This window comes from Barbus barbus, assembly GCF_936440315.1.
Source record: "Barbus barbus genome assembly, chromosome: 8".
NCBI classification, from domain to species: Eukaryota; Metazoa; Chordata; class Actinopteri; order Cypriniformes; family Cyprinidae; genus Barbus; species Barbus barbus.
Genome location: NC_136736.1, coordinates 10,415,050 through 10,442,687, shown reverse-complemented (window position 1 = coordinate 10,442,687; position 27,638 = coordinate 10,415,050). Strand labels below are relative to the sequence as shown.

General features: G+C 39.9%; 1 protein-coding gene across 3 annotated transcripts in view; it reads left to right on the top strand.

Moving 5' to 3' along the window:
- LOC306874087 (teneurin-3) overlaps window positions 1-24,958 on the top strand; it is a 238,565-nt gene extending 213,607 nt beyond the window's left edge. For all 3 annotated transcript variants that reach the window (XM_079423825.1, XM_079423827.1, XM_079423826.1), the window contains 10 exons: window positions 2,671-2,920; window positions 9,029-9,261; window positions 9,765-9,919; window positions 12,663-13,537; window positions 14,593-14,768; window positions 15,672-15,907; window positions 16,632-16,928; window positions 18,798-20,409; window positions 20,544-20,674; window positions 20,912-24,958. In XM_079423825.1, coding sequence (XP_079279951.1) covers window positions 2,671-2,920; window positions 9,029-9,261; window positions 9,765-9,919; window positions 12,663-13,537; window positions 14,593-14,768; window positions 15,672-15,907; window positions 16,632-16,928; window positions 18,798-20,409; window positions 20,544-20,674; window positions 20,912-21,670 — 4,724 coding nt within the window. In that variant the 3' untranslated portion in view covers window positions 21,671-24,958. The remainder of the gene's footprint in view (window positions 1-2,670; window positions 2,921-9,028; window positions 9,262-9,764; window positions 9,920-12,662; window positions 13,538-14,592; window positions 14,769-15,671; window positions 15,908-16,631; window positions 16,929-18,797; window positions 20,410-20,543; window positions 20,675-20,911) is intronic.
- Window positions 24,959-27,638: the final 2,680 nt, after the last annotated feature.

Sequence of the window (27,638 nt, the reverse complement as noted above, 5' to 3'; positions counted from 1 at the left end):
TTATTTCTGGGCTTTCATAAGTGTCAGGCCAGATATTTTGAGTTTCTTGTGGGGTAGTTCATCTTGTATTTAAGGATTCCCTGGTTTCTGTTTGCTAAATGAACAGTTTTACTGTAGTGCTGTTACATTTATGCAGTATTGACCTGCTCAAATGAATGGAGAAAATATGCTGAAGCAACATGCTCTTTCAACACACTTTACATTTCAAAACTGGTTGTTAAAATTTAATGTTTCTTCTATCATGAAAGCAGGTAGCTATTCAATAGCTTGTAAATTCCTTATTGACCATAGCGGCACATGTATTACAATTTCAAAGGCTTGCTGACTCGTACTTTTAAAATATGATAATATTACATAGACTTGGAAGGTATTTTTATTAGAACCTATTAGTGGAGAGTCTCAACAAAGAGACATGCTTATTTACTAAATGTGAATGTGCCAGTGAGCACATCGACGCTGATTCTTGTCTTCCCTCCTCCAACATTTAGCAATTCTCTTTCATAAATCATGAAGATATTGCTGTCTATAATTGTACACTTTAGTGATTGTTCCTGCTGACCCTCCTCTCCTGGTGCCCCTTGATCCTAACCAGCATTTAAAAAAAAGATCAAAATATTCTTTGTACCTTTTTTTTCCACTCTAGGGCCTGATAAAAGACCCCCTGTGTTCTATTGCTAACCTGAGGCTTGATCTTTCCTGCCCGTTACAGGCTTCAGTCAAGAAGTTTCGCAAAAACTATTTTCTGGAAGTAATTTTCAGATTTCCCAGAGCATGTAACAGTTGTTGAAATGTTTGAGGGCATGTTTTCTCCTCTTTTAACTTAAATTTATTGTTACTATCATTGCTTATTGTCGTTTACCAATTTACACATTTTTATCTGGTATATGTATACAGTTCCAGCCTCTCATAAAACAAAAGAAAAATCTGTGAACAGTGCTAGTAATGCTGCTGTCAGAGTTACAAGGTAAGGGCATAAATCTGGCGGGGTTTAGTCAATCTGGTGTTGCTATTAGTGGACCATTAAAATTAGTCCTGAGAATATTAAAGCACAACATTGACGATAAAATCCAAACCTGGGGCCAAGCGAGCTCATCACACAGCCCAAACCCAAACCCACACACAAATATACAGCGAAACTATCAGATACATGCTTTTCCCCCACATATACTCGACCTTACAGGCATGCAAATTCACAATTGCTGTGCTTATAGGATTAAACGGGGTGTATTACCTGGATTCAGAATTGAAGAGGTGCAGTGACAGATAGAAAAACAGGAAATAACTTTAGTCACGATGGGTAGTGACTTGTTCACGCACAGTATGGTGACACAGTTAGTCTTAACTGGCTTTTATTTAACATTAATAATGCTATACCTGTTTTCACAGGCAAATGTTCTCAGAATAAAAGCTTAAACCAAGTTTACAAAAGTCTGAAAAAAGTCCACAGCAATTTGTGAAATCATTTTAACAGTGTGTGAGGGGATGAGTATTAGTTTTTCATTTGGAACTAATAAGAGGGAACAAAAACAAAATATATATTGATGTAGTTTTTATTTTTTAAAACTTACTGTGATGCACCCAACAGACATTTCATCGTGATTCGATTAATCGATTTGCTTAAGTTTCCAGTGCCATATAATCATTCTGGCAGCATGTGTTTGGGCTGTTTATTGATTCTGAACTTCTGCCAGATTGCCCCCTTTTCTTACTGCTGAATATATTAGCACATGAATTATCAGAATGCTACATTACTTTATGCCAGACGGTTCTGTGAACCAGTTTGAAAAACGGCAACACCCTTTGATAGCATAACATTAAGGTTGAGAATAAAATAAAATATTCAAAAGCAAAAATTCATTACTGTTTAAGAAATGCTAATACGTAAGATATGAAGCGGTTATTTTTTCCTAATTGTTCGTAATATCAATTTGATGTTTCCTTGTTTATTTCTGCCTAATTTATTTAATTAAAAAGATAAAAATAGTAATTTAATATCCTATTTAGCCAAAGGTATAGATAAAGAGGTAGAATACTAAATGAACTAAACAGATCTCTTGTTGTGCATAGGATTTATAGGTTATTATAGCAGTAATGAGATGCTGCATAGATAAACTGTCCTCTCATTCAATAAACGGGTATCGCTGATTAAATTTTTATGGCTCATTCGTTTTCTTTGATTATTGTTTGATTAGTTTGGTGTGGTCTAATGGTTTGAGATTCAGGGTGATAACTGAAAGGTTGTAGGTTCAATCCCTGAACTATTGCATTTCAAGCCTTGAATGCAGCCTATCCTCAGGTTGCTGAAGGGGGGATTGTCAAGTACACACACACAAACCATCAAGTCTGTGTTTGCAGCTTTCCAGACAGGCTGTCAGTGAATGTTTTGTCTGTGCTGGTCTGTATACATAATAATGCATATATACAGAGCAACACAGACTGACAGCCTGTCTGGAACGTTCCAAACACAGCCTTTTGAACTTATCCAATCATATTAGAGTACTGGATCTAACTGCTGACTATTGTATATCAAAAACGTAAATGAACATTACATCATCAGAATCACTGTTATGGATATTCATTAGATCATGCTATTCATCTTTCCAAATTCAGCTCTGTGATGATATACTATAGAGTTGCTCACCCACGCAACCCTCTCTTCCTGTCCCGCAGGCATCCTGTACAAAGGCAACGGTGAGAACGTCTTCATCTCCCAGCAGCCTCCAGTGATCAGCACCATTATGGGTAATGGGCGCAGGCGCAGTATCTCCTGCCCCAGCTGTAATGGCCAGGCTGATGGCAACAAACTGCTGGCTCCAGTGGCCCTCGCCTGTGGATCTGATGGCAGCCTGTTCGTCGGGGACTTCAACTACATCAGACGCATCTTTCCCTCTGGAAACGTTACCAGTGTTATGGAGCTGAGGTAAGAAACGCAAGCTAGTACATTAAAAAACAATATAATGTAGCCTTTGTGCTAATGATATGAACACTGTTTGTTGTTAGACTGTAATATGGGGCACTCAGCCCAGTGTAAGGCTCATGTGGTCTGAGAAGAACGTGCTGACAGTGACAGAGTTCTCGTCTGTAGAGGGTGACTCATTACTGGTGCTCTCGCCCCCTTAAGCCAAGAAGAAATGCATATTCCCATACCTCGCTTTTTTATGATCCACCACAAACCTTCTATTGAGCTCCTCCAGCCCACATCAAAGACTGTGTGTGTGCGTCTGCGTTTATTTACTGAGCTCAGAGAAACAGTTTATCTCTCAGAGTTTTTCTGCCAACTAAACAAAGTTGTTTTTGTTTCTTCAAAGAGATTAATCAGAGATTTTTAATATAGCCGTAAAGCTTATAATTTAAAGAAGCTGTTGATTCTAAGTATGTTTGCTTTTTCATTGAAATGTAATTGTATTTTGTTGGTTGCTGGGCATTTTATATGCCACCAAATCTATTGTGGTTTAGTTTAGTTTAATTTTAATTTCAGTTGACATTCAAAAACTCAAATCTCATCATTTAGGAGTTTGCATACAACTGTTGGCAGTAGGGATGCAACAATACAGTTAGCCTACGGTTCAATACATACCTCGGTTTTTTAACACGGTTTTCGGTTCGGTTCGGTTCTGATGGCTTGACACATAAGTGTTTTTTTTTGTTATTCTATGCTTAGGCAATAGGAACAGTAAGAGGTTAAGGAGAAAAAAATAAAAACGATTTATTGCAATGCTCCTTTATTTTACTTAAAAGCCAAGAACAGTAGCCTACACTAGTTCCTTATGTATTGTATAATAAATAAAAAATTAACACTGAAATCTTAGAGCTGCTGGTAGCCCATGTACAAACTGGGGAACACATAAATTTGTTGTTTCTTTTGCTCAAATAGCGTTATAAAAAGCTTATTTCTCAGGCTAGATCAGCCAGTGCGCATGCGCAGTCCTGAGCGCGAGTCTCAGAGCGCTGACTGTTTCTATAGCAACCGGGACTTCTAACGGCAGCTGCAGTGACGCGCTGACTTTACTGATTAACGATTGGTTCTTTCATTCAGAAGGCGGGGCTTCCTGCGATTGAGCGGCCATATTGAGCGTTGCATTTTTCCCCATTTAAAACAATACGAGTGACATGTATTATAGTCTTTGATTATACTCAACGGCAAAACCGAAATGTCTCCACATCGCGGATTTGAAAGACGCCGGCGCTTCCTCGTACTGTTGCCTCACTTCACCGCTGCTCGCCATGTTAAAGTGTGGAATGATGGTTAAGCGCCCCCTAACTTTAGAGCATATGATTGAATATTCACTCGCGGGAAGGAGTTTCCTCATCTCAGCTCGTAGACTTACAGGCACACACAAACAGTCAATTCGGAGAGAAATAAAACGCACATAAATTATTTAAACGTAAAACCGAAAAACCGCAATTCACAAGCGCGTATTGAACCGTGGATGTCGTACCGAACGGTTCAATATTATATTGAGAATTGTGGCATCCCTAGTTGGCAGCACAAAGTGAATATTTAAAAAATGCATTTTTAGTATTAAAATAATAAAAATGTTTGAATCTCTAAATGTAAGCTAAAATGTAAATATATGGAAAGGAGTTATTTTGTATGTCCTAGTTGTTCTTTTTGGTCAAATTAAACTCAAAAGCCCCAGTCTCCACTCACTTTCAATGTATGGAAAATAGAAGTCTGCACATAATATAAAATTAACTCCTTTTACGTTCTACAGAGGATACAAACACATTCAGATTTGAAGTGACATGAGGGTTAGTAAATGATGACATTTTGTCTTTAACAGGAAAATATCTCCAAAAAGCTGTCAAATGTTCCATCTCTATAATAGAAAAAATAGTTTTGATCATTCAGTATGTATTTAAAAAAAGAAACAGTGGTGATAGTGATTTAATAATCTAAACTATCTGAAATATTCAAAGTATATTCCCTCCTGACTGTGATCAGAGTGTCTATAATCTAAACACAATGAAATGCAGAGCTGATACATTACAAGCATGAGGTGAACACATGTGCCCTTTTCTTTCAAACCTCAAGACCTGTCATTTCCTTTCGTTAGATCTAGAGTGGGCTCACACATCCACAGAGAAAGAGACACATAGATATTCTTTCAAAGTGCTCTCAGGGTTCCTCTATATGAAATCAGAGCCGTGTCTCGGGTCTTTTATAGACTCTCACTGAAATGCTCATAAATTCTTCCCTCACACTCGGCGGGGCCTAGAGGGCCCTCCATGTCACTCTCCACTCTCCTACAGCACCTCATTTAGCCATTGCGGTGATACATGACCGCTAACTCTTATCTCCTCTCTTTCCTTATCTCTTGTTCCTTTCTCTTTTGGCCTAAATCGTCTGTCTCTTCCTTTTAGCCGCCTCTCGTTTTCCATCTCATGTTTTCCCTGCCTGTGTCTTTCTGTCATTGACACTTACTGTATTTTTAACCTTATCTTATCATCTTCCGTTCCTTCCATCTGCCCCCAACTTGATACCCGCGCAAAAATCTCTCATATGTGCGCTCACACGAGGTCTCTATAAATGGCCCAGCGCTTAACAGGTTTCAGTATCATCTTTGTGTGTGTCTGCTGCTCCTGTAAATTAAATTCCTTCATTAAAGCCGTAAAACACATGGATGAAGCAAATGAAATGGTGGTCCTCTGTGTGACATATTCACAGCGTGGCTTCTGTGCGGCTAAAGGCAATGTTTAAGGAATTGCTTTTCATTGTCTGGGACACAATCAATTTGCTATTATGGGCCAGTTAACCTCAGCGTGTGCTGTGAGCTCATACTGTTCTTCAGTTCCCAGGTGGAATATTCACACATCCAACTCCGTTTAAGAAACAAGACAAAGTACAGCTAACAGGCCCGTCTTGCTGCATTATATCCCGTCTATGTGTGAGAAGGAGAGATTAATATATGCACACCTGGTTTTTTCCCAATCTTGACAAGATTTATGTGCTTCTGCTGTTTTACTCTCTCTCCCTTTTCTTATCTCTCTTATTTCTGCTTTTTTTCCTCTGCTACCCTAAGAAATAAAGATTTCAGACATAGGTAAGCCATTCCAACTCTCTCACAGATGCACATCCCCTTTCAGTCTGGTTGCAGGCCATTTTTTATACAAGTGTTTGTCTCTCCATAAGTGTTGTGGCATGCCATCAGAAGTAAATGTAAATGTGTGTCATCTGCTTCAGATGTTTATGGAGTACCAGTGACATTTTGTGATAATTCTTAAAGTTTGTTTGATTTTCTTGGTATTATTTAATTCACATACTTAATGTACTTTAAAGCTCATTGCCGAATCTCTAATACATTGAGGTCTGAAAGTCTAAGACCACTGGTTTTTGTTTTTGCTTTTTTAATATTATCAGCATAACAATTTGTTTAATTGAAACCTAAAAATTTGTCATTCACTCTAGCTAGATGATTTCCACATGTTTGTGTAAAACCTGATCTTGTGAACCAGAATAATGTTAAAAGCTTCAAAAAAGAAAGGAAATCTGAACTTTTATACAAATAACTCAGATGGTCAGTTTGTAATCAATTGCCTTTTATATCCAAGATGTTCAATGTGGTCTTAGACTTTATATTTAGGAGATCTTCAAATGTTTTTGTTGACGGTGCAGTAATGGAGTAGATCCCTTGGAAACGCTACTGTACAGGTTATGACAACAGATCTGAATTCCTGACAAAATCGTTAGAATAATTCAACACATTGGCTATCATTGTTCTTCATACAGGATCTTAGTATGTCAGTGGTTTATAAATCAACATCACAAATCCCATGGGGAAGTTCCCAACACAATGAGAAATTCCTTTCAGCTCTTTTTTCTGGCTCTGTGAAATCTCTTTCTCCACTTTTGTGGATATAAGAGTAGCTTAGCTGAGGCATTTATGTAGAACTCAAAATATTTTCTTTTAATGTGGCATATTGCATAAACCAGAAAGAGAAAAGGTACGTCAAGTAGCTTAGAACGAGTTTGTTTTTTGAATTTCATCTGCGCTTTGATTCTGTGGCCAAATCGGTCAGAAAAGACTTAAGTAAAATACACAGACGTCCATTTTAGCTGACACTGGTGTAGACCTGTTTTCTCAGGAAGGATTCAGGACAAAACCTCTCCTGGCAGGTCTCCAGTGCTTAAGTTAACTACTCCAAATGTCTCTGCCCTGGACAAGCAGGAGTTCCTGATAAAGACTGCAAATAGGCCCTCATCATCCCACACATGTTTGAATAGTTCCAGTTGAGGGGTGATGCACAGAGCGCAGTAGATGTTGATATCCTACATTAAGTTATTTTCGAAACCTCTGTAGGGTTTAATCGCAGATGTATGGAGCCCATGAATGGAAATAAATGCGAGTAATTTGAAGTGGGTGAGCCAAAGCCATTAGAGCCTGTTGAATAAATTTGCAACCAGGGATAAATTTAGGAATCCCATGGACATACTATCCATTCCTCTCCGTATCCTACCAAATCATTTAAAATGGAATTAGAGGCCAACTTTGCTATATGGTTGCACCGTGTGGGCAAAATGGTTGAGTTTAAGTAATTAAATGGGCGTATTTTTAGACACATAAATTTTTTCGCCAACATTTCTCAATGCTTCTGAGAAACAAAAACGGCCCATTAAGCATTAATGACTCTGAATTAATAAGTGCTAAGAGTTATTAATTCACAACCACTGTTGCTGGCTGGTGAACATTAGAAGCCATCTAATGGCTAGCCTTCGTCTTCATCTTGTCCCAGATGTCTCGGCCCATCTGTATGTGTCATCAAGGCGTGCCCATATACCCTAATGCTCTACAGAGCCTCATAAACGTAGGAGATTATTGACCCCAAACCTCAGTGTCCTTAAACCAAGCCAACTCTAAGCCTCTTCACTCCCAGAACTCACATTTGTTTCCATTTGGCACAGCAAAATGTTTTATGCTATGTTAGTTTTAGCCTGTTTGATCTTTATTTACTCTAAGTATGATGTGTTGTCTGTGCCACATAGCAACAGTAACTAACATCATCCTGAGACCTTCTTAGCCCCTTGTCTGTGTTGGTGGAAGCATGCTGATTCAAATTATGAACAGTGTAATTAGCACATGTGAAAGCTTTATAGATCTACTTTATATTGCTTTTAATTTCTTTTCTGTAAACACACTTAATCTCTGCTCTAAAACACAATGAGCTTCTGTGCTGAGGTACCTTAAGTGACCTTCACATCGGGTGCAAACTTATGATGCCTTAAAATCCTACCATGTAGACAGCTCACTAGATCTTGGCATAGAGCAAATATCTAATAACTAAAAAAAGGATCAGTTTAAGCATGGAGCCCCGCATCACACAGCAAATCTAATATAAGATCAGGAACCGAGACCTTTTTTTAAAAAAAATATAAATAAAAGTTAGCAGATTGTTACTGTACAAAGCAGACGCTTCAGCTACAGCAGCCCGCATCTGTTTCAAAACATAGAAAATAGCCTCCCCGTCAGCCAACCCACTTGCAAGGTGTCTGCGCTCTATTCTTAGACCTTAGTCGCTTCTAATTGAAACACTGAGAAAAGCTGTTGATTTTTTCAACAAATACATCACTTCATGTTGCTCGCTGGCTTTTTCCTCTGTCCGTAAGGGTGCGGGTGGGAAGTGCAAATGATTGAAAGGATGTGACAGTTTGGTGGGCATCATTATGGTTGTGTCGGACGATAGTGATTTCCAGTCATAACGCATTAGGTTCACTCTGACAGAGTGCTCAACTCCTTTCCCCTCTAACCGGCCGGGCCAAACAAGTACATTCACTTCAGCAATAAACACAATAGCTAGTGATCAGTGATCACGTTTCTATACATCTGTAGGTCTTTAACTTTTGACTATAATAGTTTAGTCAACTTGCACCAACTTAAATCTATTCAGTTATTCATTGCTTCAAGCACTGCTTATTCACCCATTCTTTTGTTGCTGTATCAGTTTGTTTATAAATCTTGACTGTTTTTGTGTGCCAATATACTATACTGCTCTTTTTGTAATTGTGGAATTTCTACCTTTGTCCTGTTAGCAACAATCCTGCACATAGATACTACCTAGCAACAGACCCGATGACAGGTCAGCTGTATGTTTCGGACACCAACTCACGACGGATCTTCAGGCCTAAAGCCCTAACGGGAACCAAAGAGCTGCTGCAGAACGCAGAGGTTGTGGCAGGGACCGGAGAGCAGTGTTTGCCGTTTGACGAGGCTCGATGTGGGGATGGAGGCAAGGCCACTGAGGCGCTACTGCTGGGACCCAAAGGTAAAGATACTGAACGCCTGCTAATCAATATGGACACTAGCTGAACACGACACACTTTTGTTCTCTATCACGCACACACAAATAGCATAAAAATTCTTTCTGCTATTCAAGTAATATTGGTTTAGTTAAACTTATCAACATAGCAACAGCCAACTATTAAATAGTGCACACAGACACATTTCTGTGAGAAAACTAGAGAGGCCTGTGATCCTCACTGGATCAGAGTGCCAGAGGGTTCAGTTCCTTTATTCTTGGTTTTAGCTCTGACTAGATAAAAAAAAAAAAAAAACTGCTTCCTGAATATTACTTGCTCTCAACATCATTCTTAGCTCAGGAATAATTCACCAACCAGAAGCACATTGTGAATTATTCACCAAGTGCCGCATCTTCAGTGACCTGGAAACCACAGGGGCAAGCGTGACATGTGTACCAGTCGTGTTTCGCCTGTTTGCTGGTGCAGTGTGTCTATTTGCAGCTGTCACATCTGCCCCCTCTCTACATAGGCATTGCTGTGGATAAGAACGGGTTCATCTACTTCGTAGATGGTACCATGATCAGGAAAGTAGACCGGAATGGCATCATCTCAACACTTCTGGGGTCTAATGACCTCACATCTGCTCGTCCTCTGACCTGTGATACCAGCATGCATATCGGACAGGTATACATTCATACTCACCTGCTCTACATCACTGTTTAATGCACTTCAATCTTAAATATTAATTTGTCTATTTTTGCTGCCACAAAAGAAAAGCTGCAGCACTGCTAACCTGACTGTAGTATGATTTATGGAGTTGAATTCAGTCCAGTTATGCCACTGGGCTAAAACTAAATATTAGAGGGCAGAAAGGCCAAACTTCGATTTATTTCAGAATGCAATCTGTGATTCTCAGTACAAAGATTCAGCTGATCCTGTGGCTTTATCACTGAAGTGGTGTTAGGATGAGTGGCCTCGTTTCAAAGATAAAAGCAAAGGCTGGAAGCAATTGAAACTATTGCCTCATTTGAACTGGAAGGCACAATTGTTTTTCATGTTGTCCCTAATAGAGTTTTTCAAATGAGATTTGTGAGATTAATTATTAAAAAATGCAGTATTATTATTTTTACATTTTAATATTACTTTGTATTTGTTTTATGATAATTATTAAACGATTTTACTATCAGAGGAGCCCTGTAAGTAACGGTTTACTATTTTAAAGACCACAACACTAGAGCTTGAGCTAGAGCTTGCAGACTTCTAGCTGTTTGTTTCATTGTTTTTCCAGCCAACCACTTATAGTAGACTGCACTATGACCTACTATCTATCCACTAACCTCAAGACATACTTTAAGGCCCAAATCAGGAACAAAGGGACTGAGCTCAGCCCTCTGTGGTAGCCTCCACCCAAACGAAAGCCAGAGAAACGTCCTTGAAGACCTGGAGCTCCCCCCTCTGGCTGCTCTCCCTCTGGTGCTAAAAGCATCTAATCACCTGAGCTCAGTGAGAAAACATATCATCCGTTAGTATTTCTAGACATAAAGAAAGTAATTGTACAAAAGATGATGAACATGAGATGAAGACTGCAGTCAAATCAGTAGGCTAATAAAAGCTCTTTTATTATTGACTGGTTTGCTTCATGGGGACCATGACGGGATCACATAATCAGCTGAATACTCCTAGTTTTATGTAAGTACTCCACTATTATATAGCACCTTCTGGAATAAATTCATCATGGTTGACTGCAAATAGAGTATGTCTTCAATGGCAATAGCTGAAAACATACATGATGCTACATTAATGTTGTTGGGTCTCAGAGCAAGTCCAAGGTGATTGCCATAGTAGTCAGTGCAACAAACAAGAAATTATGTTCTTTGGAAACACATCTCTATTGTGGGTGTGCGAGTAGGACTTTTTTTATTACCTGCAGCTTTATTATGAAGAGGATCTTTTGCTTGAAAAGGGCTGTTATGCAGTGTTTAGTAAACTTTCTCATCCACAGTCTTAGGCAGAATCCATCCTCCCCACTCTTTCTGTTTTCTGGTCTCCCCACCAACCCCATTTGTCTCTGTCTAAGTGATGGAGGTTGGGGATGAGACATATGGCTGTTTTCTGACATACCCTTGGGTCCAGGCTCAGTGAAGCTCAATGAGGTATGGACAGACCCAGACAGTTGGTGTCAGCCTCACAATTACCCAAACGTTTGCTCTTGCGAGTCATCGATGTGCATCATTAAGGATATATGCAGCTCAACCTACACAACTGTCACCTACCTCAGTAAGGCCAATAGGGACAGCAGAAAATAACTCAAGTGCTCTTCAAGGAAATCTTGGGTTCACTCAAGGTTTTAAAATGCTCAGTCTAAATCAAGTTCATCCCCAGAGCATATAAAAGTACTCTGTCTGCTTCTGAGGCTACCTAGTTGGCCTTTTGCATATCAGGTGGTGACCTGAGAGTTGATAAAACATTTTAGGTGGCATGTTGTGGAGCACCCAAGTAAAATCCGTTTGCCCTGAGTAAAATCTGGTCTTGAATTCATGCATTATGCAGAAGGTGGAATCACAGACAGGCCATGGCTGAGCAGAGAAAGCTTTTATCCACAGCAGCTGCTGTAGTTCAGAACCATTACGTTTTAATGTGGTGCTCTTCAAAGACGCTTAACCTGCACGTGTGGCCAGGGTGCAGGTTCAGAGCAGGAAGTGGAAGTGCAGAAAGCGAACGAAGGAGAAGAACTGAAGACACCTGGTCTTGGAATGTCCCAGTCATGCCATATAAGTTGATTTCATTGAATCCACTCAAAGCTTTAGGAACAGGCTGACAATTATATTGTCAGCATATCTTTGCAAGAGCGAGTTATAGATTATGCCATTGCATAACTTTCCCCCACTGGCACTTGGCAGCATTATTGAAGTTGTCGAGACTGTGAAGAAATATTGAAACCGGATAATTCAGACAGACAAGACAATGCATGATCAAGAGAAGAATTCTTATGCTTTCTCAGTATAAACAACGTCTGAAAGAAAGTGTGTGCTGGGGAACGATTTTATTTTTATTAATAGATGTCCAGACAAGACTGTCCTTCCAAGCCATCTTTAAAAGTCTGGTTGAGACCAGTCCTCCATGCGGACAGTGTTGTTCTTGGTGTGCTTTTCTTTGCCAGACAGTTGTTCCCTGTAGGCGCTGAGGAATTGCATCCCGTTGCAAAATAAATGACCCAGCGACAGGCAAATCGAATGAACCAGAGGCACCCAATGTATTAAGCCTCCAAAGTAACGGATCCTTCTTCATCAGTGTCAGAACCAAACATCAACTGTGCACAGAGTGAGAGAGCAAGCGGGGGATGTAATAACGTGTTTTTGTCTGTGTGTATATCTATGCAAGATTCCGTAAGTAATCCACCTCCCTATTTGATCTGTCCTCTCTGCAGGTGCGTTTAGAGTGGCCCACAGACCTGGCCATCAACCCTATGGACAACTCTATCTATGTGCTTGACAACAATGTTGTACTACAGATAACTGAGAACAGGCAGGTGCGCATTGTGGCAGGCAGACCTATGCATTGCCAGGTGCCGGGCATCGAGTACACCATGGGAAAGCGTGCCATCCAGACCACTCTAGAAGGTGCAACAGCCATCGCTCTGTCCTACAGTGGAGTCCTCTATATTGCCGAGACAGATGAAAAGAAGATCAACCGCATCAGACAAGTCAGCACAGATGGCGAGATTTCTCATTTGGCAGGCGCGCCCTCCGACTGCGACTGCAAGAATAACGCTAACTGTGACTGTTACCAGACAGGCGATGGGTATGCCAAAGACGCAAGGCTAAATGCTCCTTCCTCTCTGGTGGTCTCTCCTGACGGAACACTCTACGTAGCTGACCTGGGAAACATTAGGATCCGTGCCATACGTCACAATCGACCTCCACAAGGCTCTTCAGGTCTTTATGAAGTTGCTTCACCTGCTTCTCAAGATCTCTACGTGTTTGACTCCAATGGAACGCATCAGTATACTATGAGCTTGGTCACTGGTGACTACAAGTACAACTTCAGCTATAGCAATGAGGATGATATCACCGCTGTAACAGATAGCAGTGGAAATACGCTTCGGGTTCGTCGAGACCCCAATCGAATGCCAGTGCGTATTGTTGCCCCTGACAACCAAGTTATTTGGCTGACGATTGGTACAAATGGAGGGCTTAAGACCCTCACAGCACAGGGGCAGGAGTTGGTGCTCTTCACCTACCATGGCAACAGCGGCCTGCTAGCCACCAAGAGCATTCAAATTGGCTGGACCACATTTTATGAGTAAGTGCTTCTATCAATTATTTTACACTGTAGCAGAGCACATCTCTAAACCTTTATTATTAGATCTTTCTATTTCTGTATTTTTAAAGGTTTATGCAGTTTTGACATTTTGTATAGATTGTTGTTGTAGTGCACATTCCTGCTGTAGGATTTCATGCTTCTCTAAGTCCTCTCCTTCAGCAAAGTGTAGCCTGTAGTTACAAAACCTACCATTTATTTCACCACATGCTATTTAGAGCATGGTGAAAATGCTAAATGAATTTGTATGACATTTTCCGGCTGGTGGTTTTGCATAATGCCAGTCTGGGGTAGGTCCTTCTGGCCAACATGTTGGACACAGTGTCTGTGCACCTACCCTGCCATAACCACAAATACACTGCAGGCATTGACAGGCCTTAACGATTGTGACTTCGATGAGTCAAGTTTTTATTATATTATTATTATGTGGGTAAGGATTAATCCCCATTTTATATAGAAATGTCCTCAGGCCAGTTGTGAGTGCAAGGCAACTCAAACTAGCCAGAATTTGTTAAAAAGTAAACCTCAGGCAGCCGTGGCTTAATGGATAGAGAGTTGGACTTGTAACCTGAAGGTCGTGGGTTCGAGTCTCAGGTCCGGCAGGGATTGTAGGTGAATAACCAACACTCTCTCCACCCTCAATACCATGACTGAGGTGAGACCCTTGCCTTGAGCAAGGCACCGAACCCCCAATCCCCATTGGCTGCTCACTGCTCCGGGTGTATATTCACTACTGTGTGTACACTTGGATGGGTTAAATGCAGAACACAAATTCTGAATATGGGTCACCATACTTGGCCACACACAAGTTCCCTTTCCCTATATTCAAGTTTTTCTTCACCTTTCTTGACTCATGTACACAAATTTGACCTGTCATATAGCATACATACAAAAGTTTCAGAGGACCCAAACAAGACTCACTCCAAACCGTACATGCATGCTAGTCTGCTTAATGTCATTCCATCATGAGAACTGCTGACCGTATGTCAGTGAGGTCCAATTGCAAAAGGTGTTCTAATGGCATTTTTGCCTTACAGCTATGACAGCGAAGGACGTCTGACGAATGTGACATTCCCTACTGGGGTTATCACCAGTCTAATCGGGGAGATGGACAGAGCCCTAACAGTGGACATTGAAACCTCAGGAAGAGATGACGATGTCAGCATCACCACCAACCTTTCTTCCATTGATTCTTTTTACACATTAGTTCAAGGTGCGGCAAGTCTCTGCTGTATTATCATTATTAACAGTGGCCCCTCATGGCTCTATAAATTGACCTGTTGCTTTAAGTCTTGGAAATGTTCCACACTGCTAATCAAGCTGTAACTCACAGGTTAGATCAATATTAATGACCAAACACTCATTACTCATTCATTAGGGGTAAAATTGTCAGATGTTAATTTATAGTTTCACTATAATCACAGCACCACAGGGAATGAAAACACACTGGACAGCTGGGCTCTGAAATAATACATCTGCATAGCACACTTTAAAGTGTGTAATTCTTTTGATGTTGAAAAACTTTTAATAACCTTAACCCAGCTTAATATGCAAAGACAACAAGTAATTACTTTGTAGGTTGATTTCCATTAAATGTTTAAAGATTGTGGCGTTATCAAAACATCTCAAACTGGCAACGCTGGCTCAACCAGTGGCCTGAGTTTGGGACTGGACTTTCTGTTTTTCTGACCAGTTTCATATGGGGAAACCTGTTTAAAAAGTTATTTTTGCAATTTTGTTTGATGATGCAGAAATTACACACTTCAGGTTTATAGACTGAGGTAACGTAGCAATATGGTGACTAAATGTGAATTTGGGAAAAGTCATTAGATTAAAGGGATTTTAATTAGATTAAAAAGATTATGTATTTATACGTTTTGCAGCGCAATCATAGCACAAACCAAATAAATGAATGTCTTTCTCATGGGGTTTTCTTTTCACAAATCCTCTTCTAACATCCTTAACCAAATATGATGTGACTTGAGAATAAAAATCAATGTGGTGATTCTGACACACTGAATTCACAGTCTTAAAATAATCGCCATGAACTCTCTCTTCTTGTGCTTTTTTCCCGACTACCTCTCGTTTCATTCTCCTGCTGTTTTCCTCCTCATAGATCAACTAAGAAACAGCTACCAGGTGGGCTATGATAACTCTATGAGGGTCATCTATGCCAATGGAATGGACTCTCACTTCCAGACCGAGCCTCATATTCTTGCGGGCGCATCCAACCCGACAGTGGCCAGAAGAAACATGACCCTGCCTGGAGAGAATGGACAGAACTTGGTGGAGTGGCGCTTCAGAAAAGAACAGAACAGGGGGAAAGTCGTAGTATTCGGCAGGAAACTCAGGGTATGTAAAAATGTTGTTTAGAAGACTCTTTGTAAAGAGTGTTTACTAGTGTAGTCAGAATAATTCATTACATCTGTAGAATACACTTCATAACACACTATCATATAACTCCTGGCTTGACTGAGTTGAGAGTTGTAAATTATGGGAAATTAAAATGTGTTATTTCTAGAAACACTGAAATAGAAGCTTCATCTTTGATCTTAACTGGCGTAACCCTCATATCCACATTGCTATTTGAACTAGAACTAATTCTGACATTACGTAACCCACAGACACATACTATAAAATGGCTTTAGAAAAGGCTTTTGTCTAGTCATCAGTTTTTGTCAATGACCCAGACTATATCTTTTCTAAATTATCTTATTTTCTTTTGTTATGAAGAGCAGCTGAATTGTTGCAGAGTCCTCTGTTGTTCTCCTTCCACTTTCATTTGTTCCACAAAAGAAGCAGGTCATCTCAGAGCATCAATAAAGTAACCCTGATTCTTATATAGGAAACTGCTTCTCTGGCATTTCAAAGCCTCGGAGTTGCAAAAAATATAATATAATTTAATTTAATGAGACTAGTAGAGAGATTGAAAGTGTGTTAGTTACCAGTTTGTATGCAACTTCTATTCATTCCTCAAATGTAACTGAAGTTGGGGAAAATCAACCCTACCAAAAAATATTATACTTGTTAGCAATGACTGTTATAATCATAAATATTCTGTCTTCTTATCATAAAGGTCAACGGTAGAAACCTGCTGTCTGTGGATTATGACCGCTCACTGCGCACAGAGAAAATATATGACGATCATCGAAAGTTCCTTCTCAAGATTGTGTATGATGCCTCTGGTCATACTACACTGTGGGTGCCCAGCAGTAAGCTGATGTCTGTCAACCTCACCTATTCCAGCAGTGGCCAGGTCACAAGCCTTCAGAGAGGCCCCACAGTCGAGAGGGTAGAATACGACAGCCAGGGACGCATAGTCTCCAGAACCTTTGCTGATGGCAAAACCTGGAGTTACACCTATTTGGACAAGGTGAGTATTGTGAATTTTTCCAATAGTGGTACTGTTATATCACAAGATTTCCTGGAGTGTGTTGAATATGTGTTGCTTTATTGTCAGAAATTTCCAAGGGATATTTTTGCAAGAATGTTCAAATAGTCTGAATTCTGATATTCTACAGATATAAATTAATTGACAGTATTTGAAAATGACTGCTACCACAAATTTAGGTGAACACATTTATTGGGCCTAAGGGTAAATGCTTTTATGGAGCTTGGCGATTGAAATCTTCTACTTTCCTTGAATGGAAGTGCAGCTTGGACATTCTACCTAATAATTTTGTGTTTCATCCCAGAACACTGTAGGATAGAAACAATACGGGAGTGGGTTATGGCTGTGTGACTGTTTCTTAAAGTTCAAGGTGTCCACAGTGCTCCACCGTAACAGAGATTTACTGATGGTTATTCACTTTGAATTGGTTCTCCAGAAGCACACCATTATAACTGTGTCAGCAGTACAAACATGAAGTTTGTTGGTCCACAAAAAGCTGAGAAATAGCTATAGAAAGACCCCAAGTTATCCAGGGGTCAGAAATTTCTGTGGAACTATGTAGGTAAGTTTATAGACTCCAGAAACTGGTGTGTGCCGAGAGGGAGAGAAACTGGATGTTGTGGATGTTTCTTGTGAGGGAAATGGCTTAGTAAGGTCTCATAGAGAAAGTTAGAGTCTCAAAATGAGACCACAGGGAAAACTCAGGGTTTGAGCTCAGCCTAATAATACCCTAAAGAAAGAGACAAAGAGTGATATGAAAAAAATAACTTGTACCTCCAACCCTACTTACAGGACATCACAACTTTTTCGCTGCCGAATGTGATTACCCTTGTAAATACTAATTCTTCTTAACAATGTTTTGTTTGTGGACATTTAAATATTTCAAAATATAAGGTTTTTACAGAGTTTGGGATAGCAGTTGAAAAAGTGAAAAAGTGAGTTTCCTCCAAGAGAGCACTTAGCTGGAACCACAAAAGTTTTGTGGAAAGAAAAACCACTGTGTAAATGTGTAGATTAAATATGCATGGCTAGCCTGTCTTTCCGTCGCCTGCCACATGCGCAGGTAGCGTGACCAGCGAGAGGATATCAAACATATGCCACCAGCAGTGCCTAGGGAACTAGACTAATGTCTGTCCAAATATGGATGACAAGGTGAAGGCTTCTCAAAGGTAGACACTGTAGCAATTCCCCAAGATGGAGAGGCCTCTAAGGATAGCCCTCAAAATCTGCAGACGTCAGTCAGTGTGCGTATTTTACCAGGAAGGACATGAATATATGTGGAGTGATATGGCAGCTCTGAATTCCACAGTCTCAGATCCATTCAACAAAAGGCTCTGGGGATGTCAGTACTTAAGCCCACAGCGAGAAACACTTATTTATCATCCTTTGCTTTAACTCACCTCTCACATTGTCCAACAAGACCCAAAACAGACATGGAATAAACATAAACATGAGGCCTCAGTCATTCATAACTCAAAGACAACTTGCTGACTTTGTTTACCTCAAGATTAGCATACAGATGGATTTTAAAACCCCTTCTTTTTATTGATGCTCTGGTTTCACAGTATGCAGAGCACGAAAACAGTTTTCAACCCACCTTATTGGGATAAGTATGGACAAATCATGAGGCTAAAGCCAGTAATTGCAGAACATTTTATATTTATGCAGCCATGCACATTCAGCAGACCTGCATTTAGAAGCTTGAGGGTCAAGAAGAACTCAATTAGGCAAAGAAATAATCACTAAATAATTTTACACGCCATTTGCATTTTAATAGCATGTAAGAAATGCATGAAAGAGTAATGAATTGTTTAGGTTAATTTCTCCTCTCTCCCACCTTTTGATTTACAGTCCATGGTGCTGCTTTTACACAGCCAACGGCAGTACATCTTTGATTACGATCTGCAGGATCGACTCTCTGCCATCACTATGCCAAGTGTGGCCCGTCACACCATGCAAACTATCCGCTCTGTCGGCTACTACCGCAACATCTACAATCCGCCTGAAAGTAATGCCTCAGTTACGGTGGACTACAGTGAAGACGGTCAGCTCTTGCGGGTGGCACACTTGGGCACTGGTCGGCGTGTCCTTTATAAGTATCGGAGACAGAACAAGCTGTCCGAGATCCTATATGACAGCACACGGGTCAGCTTCACCTATGATGAGACAGCAGGTGTGCTGAAAACTGTCAACCTACAGAGTGAGGGTTTCATTTGTTCTATCAGATATCGACAGATAGGTCCACTGGTGGATCGGCAGATATTCCGCTTCAGTGAGGATGGCATGGTCAACGCCCGCTTTGACTACACCTATGACAATAGCTTCCGAGTCACCAGCATGCAAGGAGTCATCAACGAGACCCCCCTTCCTATAGATCTTTATCAGTTTGACGACATTTCTGGCAAGGTTGAGCAGTTTGGGAAATTCGGCGTCATCTATTACGACATTAATCAGATCATATCAACAGCCGTCATGACCTATACAAAGCATTTTGATGTCCATGGCCGCATCAAGGAAATCCAGTATGAGATCTTCCGCTCCCTCATGTATTGGATCACTATCCAATATGACAACATGGGCCGTGTCACCAAAAGAGAAATAAAGATCGGCCCTTTTGCCAACACTACCAAATATGGCTACGAGTATGATGTGGACGGGCAGCTGCAGACAGTCTACCTGAATGAGAAAATGATGTGGCGGTATAATTATGACCTGAACGGCAACCTACACCTGCTGAACCCTGGCAATAGTGCAAGACTCACTCCCCTCCGCTATGACTTACGAGACCGCATCACTCGGCTGGGCGACGTGCAGTATCGGATGGACGAAGATGGCTTTCTGCGCCAAAGGGGTACAGAGATCTTTGAGTACAACTCCAAGGGACTCTTGGTTCGGGTGCATAGTAAAGCCAGTGGCTGGACCATCCAGTACCGCTACGATGGGCTAGGAAGGCGCCTGGCCTCTCGCAACAGTCTGGGCCAGCACCTTCAGTTCTTCTATGCGGACCTCAACTACCCGACACGCATCACCCATGTCTACAACCACTCCAGCTCTGAAATCACCTCGCTCTACTATGACCTACAAGGCCATCTGTTTGCCATGGAGATCAGCAGTGGTGAGGAGTTTTACATAGCTTGTGACAACACAGGAACGCCACTCGCAGTCTTCAGCAGCAATGGGCTTCTCCTCAAGCAGGTGCAATATACTGCTTATGGAGAGATCTATTTTGACTCTAACCCTGACTTTCAATTGGTTATTGGATTCCATGGTGGCCTATATGATCCTTTAACAAGATTGCTGCACTTTGGAGAGCGGGACTATGACATTCAAGCTGGCCGTTGGACAACCCCAGATATTAGCACCTGGACCAGGGTGGGCAAGGACCCAGCTCCCTTCAATCTGTATATGTTCCGCAATAATAATCCCATCAGCAAGGTACATGAGGTCAAGGAGTATGTCACAGGTGAGGAGCTGGCCCTTCTCACACTGTATAACTACGATTGTAATTTGTTTCACTGTTTAACTGTTGGGCAAAAAACTGTCAGTCAACCTGTGAATATCTTTTTTTTTTTACAATGTCTGTTCTTTCATTCATAGATGTCAACATCTGGCTGGTGACATTTGGCTTTCACCTGCATAATGTTATCCCAGGATTTCCCATCCCTAAATTTGACCTTACCCAACCCTCACTAGAAATGAGGAAGAGTCAGCTATGGGACGACCTACCGGTATGCAGTCTAATGTCATCTTTTGTCCCACATAAGCTGATAATTTTGCTTTCGTACAGTAGTACGAACCATTTGAATTACTCTGCATATCGTGATTCATTCAAAACGTTCAGTTAAAATTTAAAATAATATTCAGGGCCCTAGTAACCTTGCCTTCATTCAAGTTGAGATTTAGTATTTACAAATATGTCCAGATAAATAATTAGTATGTATTTTGTCTTTTTTGGCTCACTTTAGTCCATCTCAGGGGTCCAGCAGGAGGTTATGAGGCAGGCCAAGGCTTTCCTGTCTTTTGAGAGGATGCCAGAGATCCAGTTAAGCCGACGACATTCAAGCCGTGAAAAACCTTGGCTGTGGTTCGCCACAGTCAAATCCCTCATTGGTAAAGGTGTGATGCTTGCCATTACCAGTAAGAGCCAAGTGGCCACCAATGCACTGAACATAGCAAATGAGGACTGCATCAAAGTGGCCACTGTCCTCAACAATGCCTTCTACCTAGAGGATCTGCACTTCACAGTGGAAGGTCGTGACACGCACTACTTCATAAAGACCAGCCTGCCCGAGAGTGACCTGGGTGCCCTGCGGCTCACCAGCGGTCGCAAGAGTCTAGAAAATGGTGTCAACGTAACAGTGTCACAGTCCACCACCGTGGTCAATGGACGGACACGTCGCTTCGCAGATGTGGAGTTGCAGTACGGCGCGTTGGCTCTACATGTGCGCTATGGCATGACACTGGATGAGGAGAAGGCACGTGTTCTAGAGCAGGCTCGCCAGAGAGCATTGTCAAGTGCATGGGCACGGGAGCAGCAGCGCGTACGTGATGGGGAGGAGGGAGTGCGTCTTTGGACAGAGGGGGAGAAGAGGCAGTTGCTCAGCTCTGGGAAGGTGCTGGGTTACGATGGCTACTATGTACTATCAGTGGAGCAGTACCCTGAACTGGCCGACAGTGCCAACAATATCCAGTTCCTGAGGCAGAGCGAGATTGGGAAGAGGTAACAGTCTGCACAGCACAGACTGTTCAACAGACTACTGCCCCTTTGCTCCACAAGCTCCTCTCTCCAGTGTATACACTCCCAGAGCTCCTATCCCAGAGACTAAAGGGAAGGGGTTTATGTTAGAGAAGTGAGGAGTTGTGCCTAAGTGCCACACATACTGCAGTTATACGAAAAAACCTGAGGCACTTCCTCTTTGACTGAACACACCCCCATCCTACATATTTGTTCACATTATTGCATTGAAGGGATAATGGACTCTCTAAAAGAGCAACCCAAGAAAAAACTCAGTTATGATTTGTTTTTCTTGTCTTTTTTTTTTGGCTTTTTATATAAAACCTTAAAGGTGACTTGGTCAGTGATAAAATTGAGAGAAAAAAAGGCAAATGTGTTTACATACGAAGACCACTGCACCCAGATGAACTAATATAATGCCTTTTTCGCGAGGCAGTGACTAATTCAGTGGTTCGTACCGTCCTTGTTCTCAGCAACGTTTTGTCAACTAGTGAGGACTGAGGTTTTAGACTGTGAGCTAGTTCTTCTGCTTTGATTTCTGAAGGGACACAGTTGTGGTTCATATAATCAAATCTGAGTGTACAATCTCATTCCTGAACCAACCCAGGTGGTGAATAGAGCGGAAACTGACAGAACAAAATATATAAATATATATCTCATAACTGACCGGTACTTTGACAAGAGATGTTAGAATATCTTTATGGATTTTTTTTTTTAAGTAAAAAAAAAATCCATTTATCCTTACAACAATATTAGTCGCAGAGAAAGTAATTTATGTACAGTGTTTATACATCAAAAAATAAAATCTTACAAATATTGAGACTTTTTCGTCTTGTTGTGCATTACTGTTTATACCCATGAATTTTAATATTTTATCTTATCGAAATTTGTGGTAATGCTAATTGAAATAAAATCAGCTGTACTGTGTCATTGAATCCTTAACATTGTTTTTTTCTTCTCTTTCCATCCTCTGAAACTGATTGTTGCCATTTTTATTTCTATTTCTCTTTCAGATTGTCTAAATACATTCAGTGGTTTCATGGCGTTACTGCCGCTGTAATCAACAATAGGTTTAGAGTAGCTGTTTTCCAGTTGTGAGATGAGTAAATACTACTCAAATACTAAAAACCCAACAAGGGTTTAGTGATTTGCCAGAAATGATTCCTTTACAGTAATGTCATGGTATTGTTCTGTCTTTAATTGGAATGAGTTTCAAGCTTAACGCTTTTTTAAAGACTTTCTGTCCAGATATATACGAGTTAAAGCTTTAGCTTCGCTTTCTATCCAGAGATAAGATTTTTTAAGTTTCCGCTCTTTTTAATGTGTTTAGATGAAGGATGTATCACACTAACATTAATGTGTGTTGCCACTGGCAGCATGGGAGAAAAAATAACTTGCACTGAGTTTATATCCCTGCATTTTCACCATAACTAAAAACTCCCTTGACAAGAAGAAACACTCAACTCTCTAGAATCAAAAGGGTCATTAGACTGCAGAGATAGTGTGGTTTTTTTTCCCACTGAACACTGACTTTGCCCTATGATCATGTTGTGATGCCAGAAATATAAAATATTTTGCATGGGGCTGAATTTATGTAACTGAAATAAGTGCTAAAACAGAAATTTACTGAGTTTTTTACGGAGTTGAAATTTATGAAGTGAACAGTTACCTTAAAAGAGAACTCCACCATCATCCATATGAAGGAGATTGATTTAGGATTTATTTTACTTTAAAATATTTGACAACAAATGTATTCATCTAAGAGCACCACAAGCATTAAAGTGATCAAAAGTCACCCCAAAAGGGAAAAAATAATCATTTGTATGCCTAAATGGACTGCCTCCTCCTTCAGATACTGTTTTTGTAAAGGCTTTTTAAAGATTGTATAAAATAAAATGTTCTGACTAATGAATGAGAAAATATTGTTTCCATTTTAGTTTGTTGTTTTCCTATGAAACGTTTTTAAATCAATCATGTAATTGTATGGTGGAGCCTATTTTTCTATTCATGAGTGAATGGAGATCTGAAGGGGATGTTACCCACCTGTGGGCCTGTGAGGTTTTGTTTGGGATTCTTCAGTTATGGACTGGTCTGAGCTTGTTGTTAGGGTGAATTTTTCCCCCTGGAAAGAGAAAAAAAGGTTAATTAAAACACTAGTAATAACCAGAACAAGAACCACTGCAATATTAACAAAGTGTTTGCCCTAAAAGGTCTACACAGATTCTCTGAGTTGCTCTGCGACACAGTCGAGTTATTTGTTGGCGTAAGGAGTGGCCACTGTACTCCGGAGCCCTTCAATTGGTGTGAATTAACAAATTCCAGTTTTCAACATGGTCAAAATACTCTTATTAAAACCTAGAAGTAGATTTGGGGGAAACGTGTTACAGAGTAGCAGTGAAGATACAAATGTCTGTGAGAGGAGAAGTGAGAACTGAAAACATCCTGATATGTTTGCTATCGATTGCATGCATACAGTGTAAACCCAGTGAATCAAAGGAAGGTCACTTTTTTCCTTACAGCATATTAGTGCCAATATGTACGTGGTCTATTTTGATATTTCTTTGCACTACAATGTATATGTTGAAGATGATGATGCCTCTACATTATACATTATTGCAGTCGTCACGTCTCTGGTCTGATCTGAGGGAAATTGTAAAAACTGATTGTAAAAAAAAAAAATTGCCATTATCATCGCACAGTTTACAGTCACTTAACAGTAATGTTTTCTCATATCAGATCTGATGTGGGATTTGGTCAACCTAAAATGTGTGCATTGTGTGACTGAATTTGTCTGAGTATTGAAAATTTGAAAATGCTGTGTGTGATTAGCTTTGTTGCTACTGCGACAAATCAACTTTTGTTTTTTTGTTAAATTACTTTGTTTTTGAGCAGCCTCTAAATTTTGTGTATTTTGTATTATCTGTTTTACAAACTTGTTCCAAACAATTACTACAAACTGAAGTGGTTTTACCTGTAAATTCAATAACTTATCTTACAATCTCTCATTTGTAATGAGGATTTAGAGGAAGTTGTATTACTGATGTTCTTATGTTATTTGTTTTTGCTCAGTTTTGCTTTTGTATTGCTTCATAGCCACGCAGCATCTCAAAAAAAAAAAAGCTCATGATTTCCATTTGATAGACACGTCTGTTTAGAGTGCAATTAAAGTGCAATTTTGATGTAATCTAAACTAGGTCACTGCTGGATTCATTACCTTTTATCTTCAACATGTTTAATGCTCCACAGAGATCAATCATAAAAATAAAATGTAATATTCAAAAAAGTTGTGTATTTATTAATCCATTATGTGACCACATATCTTACTCATTGAGTGTATCAGCAGAGAAAAGCAATAGAGCAGTGGCTCTCAAACTGTGGGAGTTACGTAGTGCGACCCAGGATAATTCAATAATAATGTCTTGTTAGGGGCCAAGCACAGAAGAAGCACCTAGCGCCACCACTTGTCCAAAAATGAAATTTTGAAATGCTAATAACTTTTGAACCGTAAGCCACAAAATGAAAATATTTTTTTCCTCTGAATCCTTGGCTCAAGCCGAGTCGAATCAAGTCCGGAATTCAATCGTAAGGTTTAGTTTTTACGCTCAATCTTCAATTGTTCGTAAAACCTACTTTGTCGAACTCGTCCTAGACGATTCGTCTGATTCTCACCAAAATTGGCACAGATCATCTACAGACCATGCTAGCAAAAAGTTATGGAATTCAAGTCGATTCGCTTAGCAGTTCTCGAATAATGAGCGAATGAATTCGCCGAAAAGCACGCAAAAATGGATCTAAGGCTATATCTCCGCAAGGGTTTGGCGTATTGACACGAAACTTGGTGTATGTTATAACAAGCATGACCTGAGGCTACCTGCAGTGCTGTGCCACCTAGTGGTCAGGAGATATGAAAAATGCATATTTTTGCTTATAACTTGTGAATGATTTGGCCAAAAATCACCAAACTGGTTTCATTGGATTCGGAGCATCATGCCGAGTCCAACCATATCTGATTTTCCCATGTCAGCCATTTTGGGCGTTGGCCATGTTGAATTTTGTAGTAAAATGCTATATTTTACGAACGCATTAACATATCGTTACAAAACTTGCTATGGGTCATCATCACGATGTCCTGAAGGAGCCTGAGAAGTTTCGAAACAAAAATCAAATATTCAAATGCTTATTACTTTGGGTGGGGTTGACTTATTTTCACAAGAGTCACCTTTTTAGACTCCTGAATCCTTGCCGAGTCCAGCGATATCAAACTTGCCCGATTTTGGCTTATGGTTTGTGCTACGTTGCACTGTAGAGCTTAAAAAACATTTGCCAATATCTTAGAAACCGTTACTCTGATTGACACGAAACCACCATAGGAAGTTCGAAAACTTAGCGTCCCAGCTATATGCATATGCCCAATTGCCAAAATTTTGATAGTAAGTGGCACAAAAATGCAAACAAAGTCAACAGTCAGTCATTTTTTATCTACTTACACACAAATATGTCAAAACAAAATATACATATATAGATATTTTCACCAAAGTTGACACGCATATGTATGGAAGCCCGTTTCCGCCAATGAATAAAAAATAAAACAAGGTAATTGCGACTTTTTATCTCACAATTCGGACTTTTTTTCTCGCAATTCTGACTTTATAACTCGCAATTCTGACTTTATAACTCGCAATTCTGAGATATAAACTCGCAATTCTGACTTTATAACTCGCAATTCTGACTTTATAACTCGCAATTCTGAGATATAAACTCACAATTCTGACTTTATAACTCGCAATTCTGACTTTATAACTCGCAATTCTGAGATATAAACTCGCAATTCTGACTTTATAACTCGCAATTCTGACTTTATAACTCGCAATTCTGACTTTATAACTCGTAATTCTGACTTTATAACTCGCAATTCTGACTTTATAACTCGCAATTCTGACTTTATAACTCGCAATTCTGAGATATAAACTCGCAATTCTGACTTTATAACTCGCAATTCTGACTTTATAACTCGCAATTCTGAGATATAAACTCGCAATTCTGACTTTATAACTCGCAATTCTGAGATATAAACTCGCAATTCTGACTTTATAACTCGCAATTCTGAGATATAAACTCGCAATTCTGACTTTATAACTCGCAATTCTGAGATATAAACTCGCAATTCTGAGATATAAACTCGCAATTCTGACTTTTTTTCTCAGAATTCTGACTTTTTTTCTCGCAATTGCGAGTTTATATCTCACAACTCTGACTTTCTCGCACCATAGCAAACCACTCTCCGTGTAAGGCTTTGCAGTACTTTGTTCAATTAGCTGAACTATATATTGAACTAGATGAATGTTGCGTCCGAATATGATTTTTGAACAAACATAAAAATTACTCATTCTTATTTATTTCTGTGTTTTGCGCTCACGGTTTGGACAGTACCATTACCGCCGGGTTTTCAGACACAACATTCTTCATTTCTTTATAGTTCTGAGTTTGAGGCAGCTTCTATCGCATTATTTTAATAACAGCTGTCAAGTAAAGCGCGTATTATTGTAACACGAGAGTGGATATATATGAATGCACGCAGGTGGATTTCCTTCACTCTCGCATAAAGCGCTCTTTCATCTCTATGTTCTTGCTATAGAATTATCTTATCTCCTGTATTTAATGTTGTAAGATATCGACCAAGCAAGACATCCCCATTGAAAATTATAAATAAAGGATTCATTAATTTTATTATTATTATTTAGTCAATGAAGAGTTCAGATGCAAAAGCCATAAGTGCCATCTGAAATGTTATTCTAAAATGAGCATTTTTCTCAGGAACAGGTTCTTTTCATTGTCATTAAAGTAAAATAACTGAATATAAACGAAAAATACTAATTTTAGAAGAAGATTTCAGATGGCATTTAAGCTTTTGCATCTGAATTCTTCATATATAATTGACTAAATAATTTTCATTTATT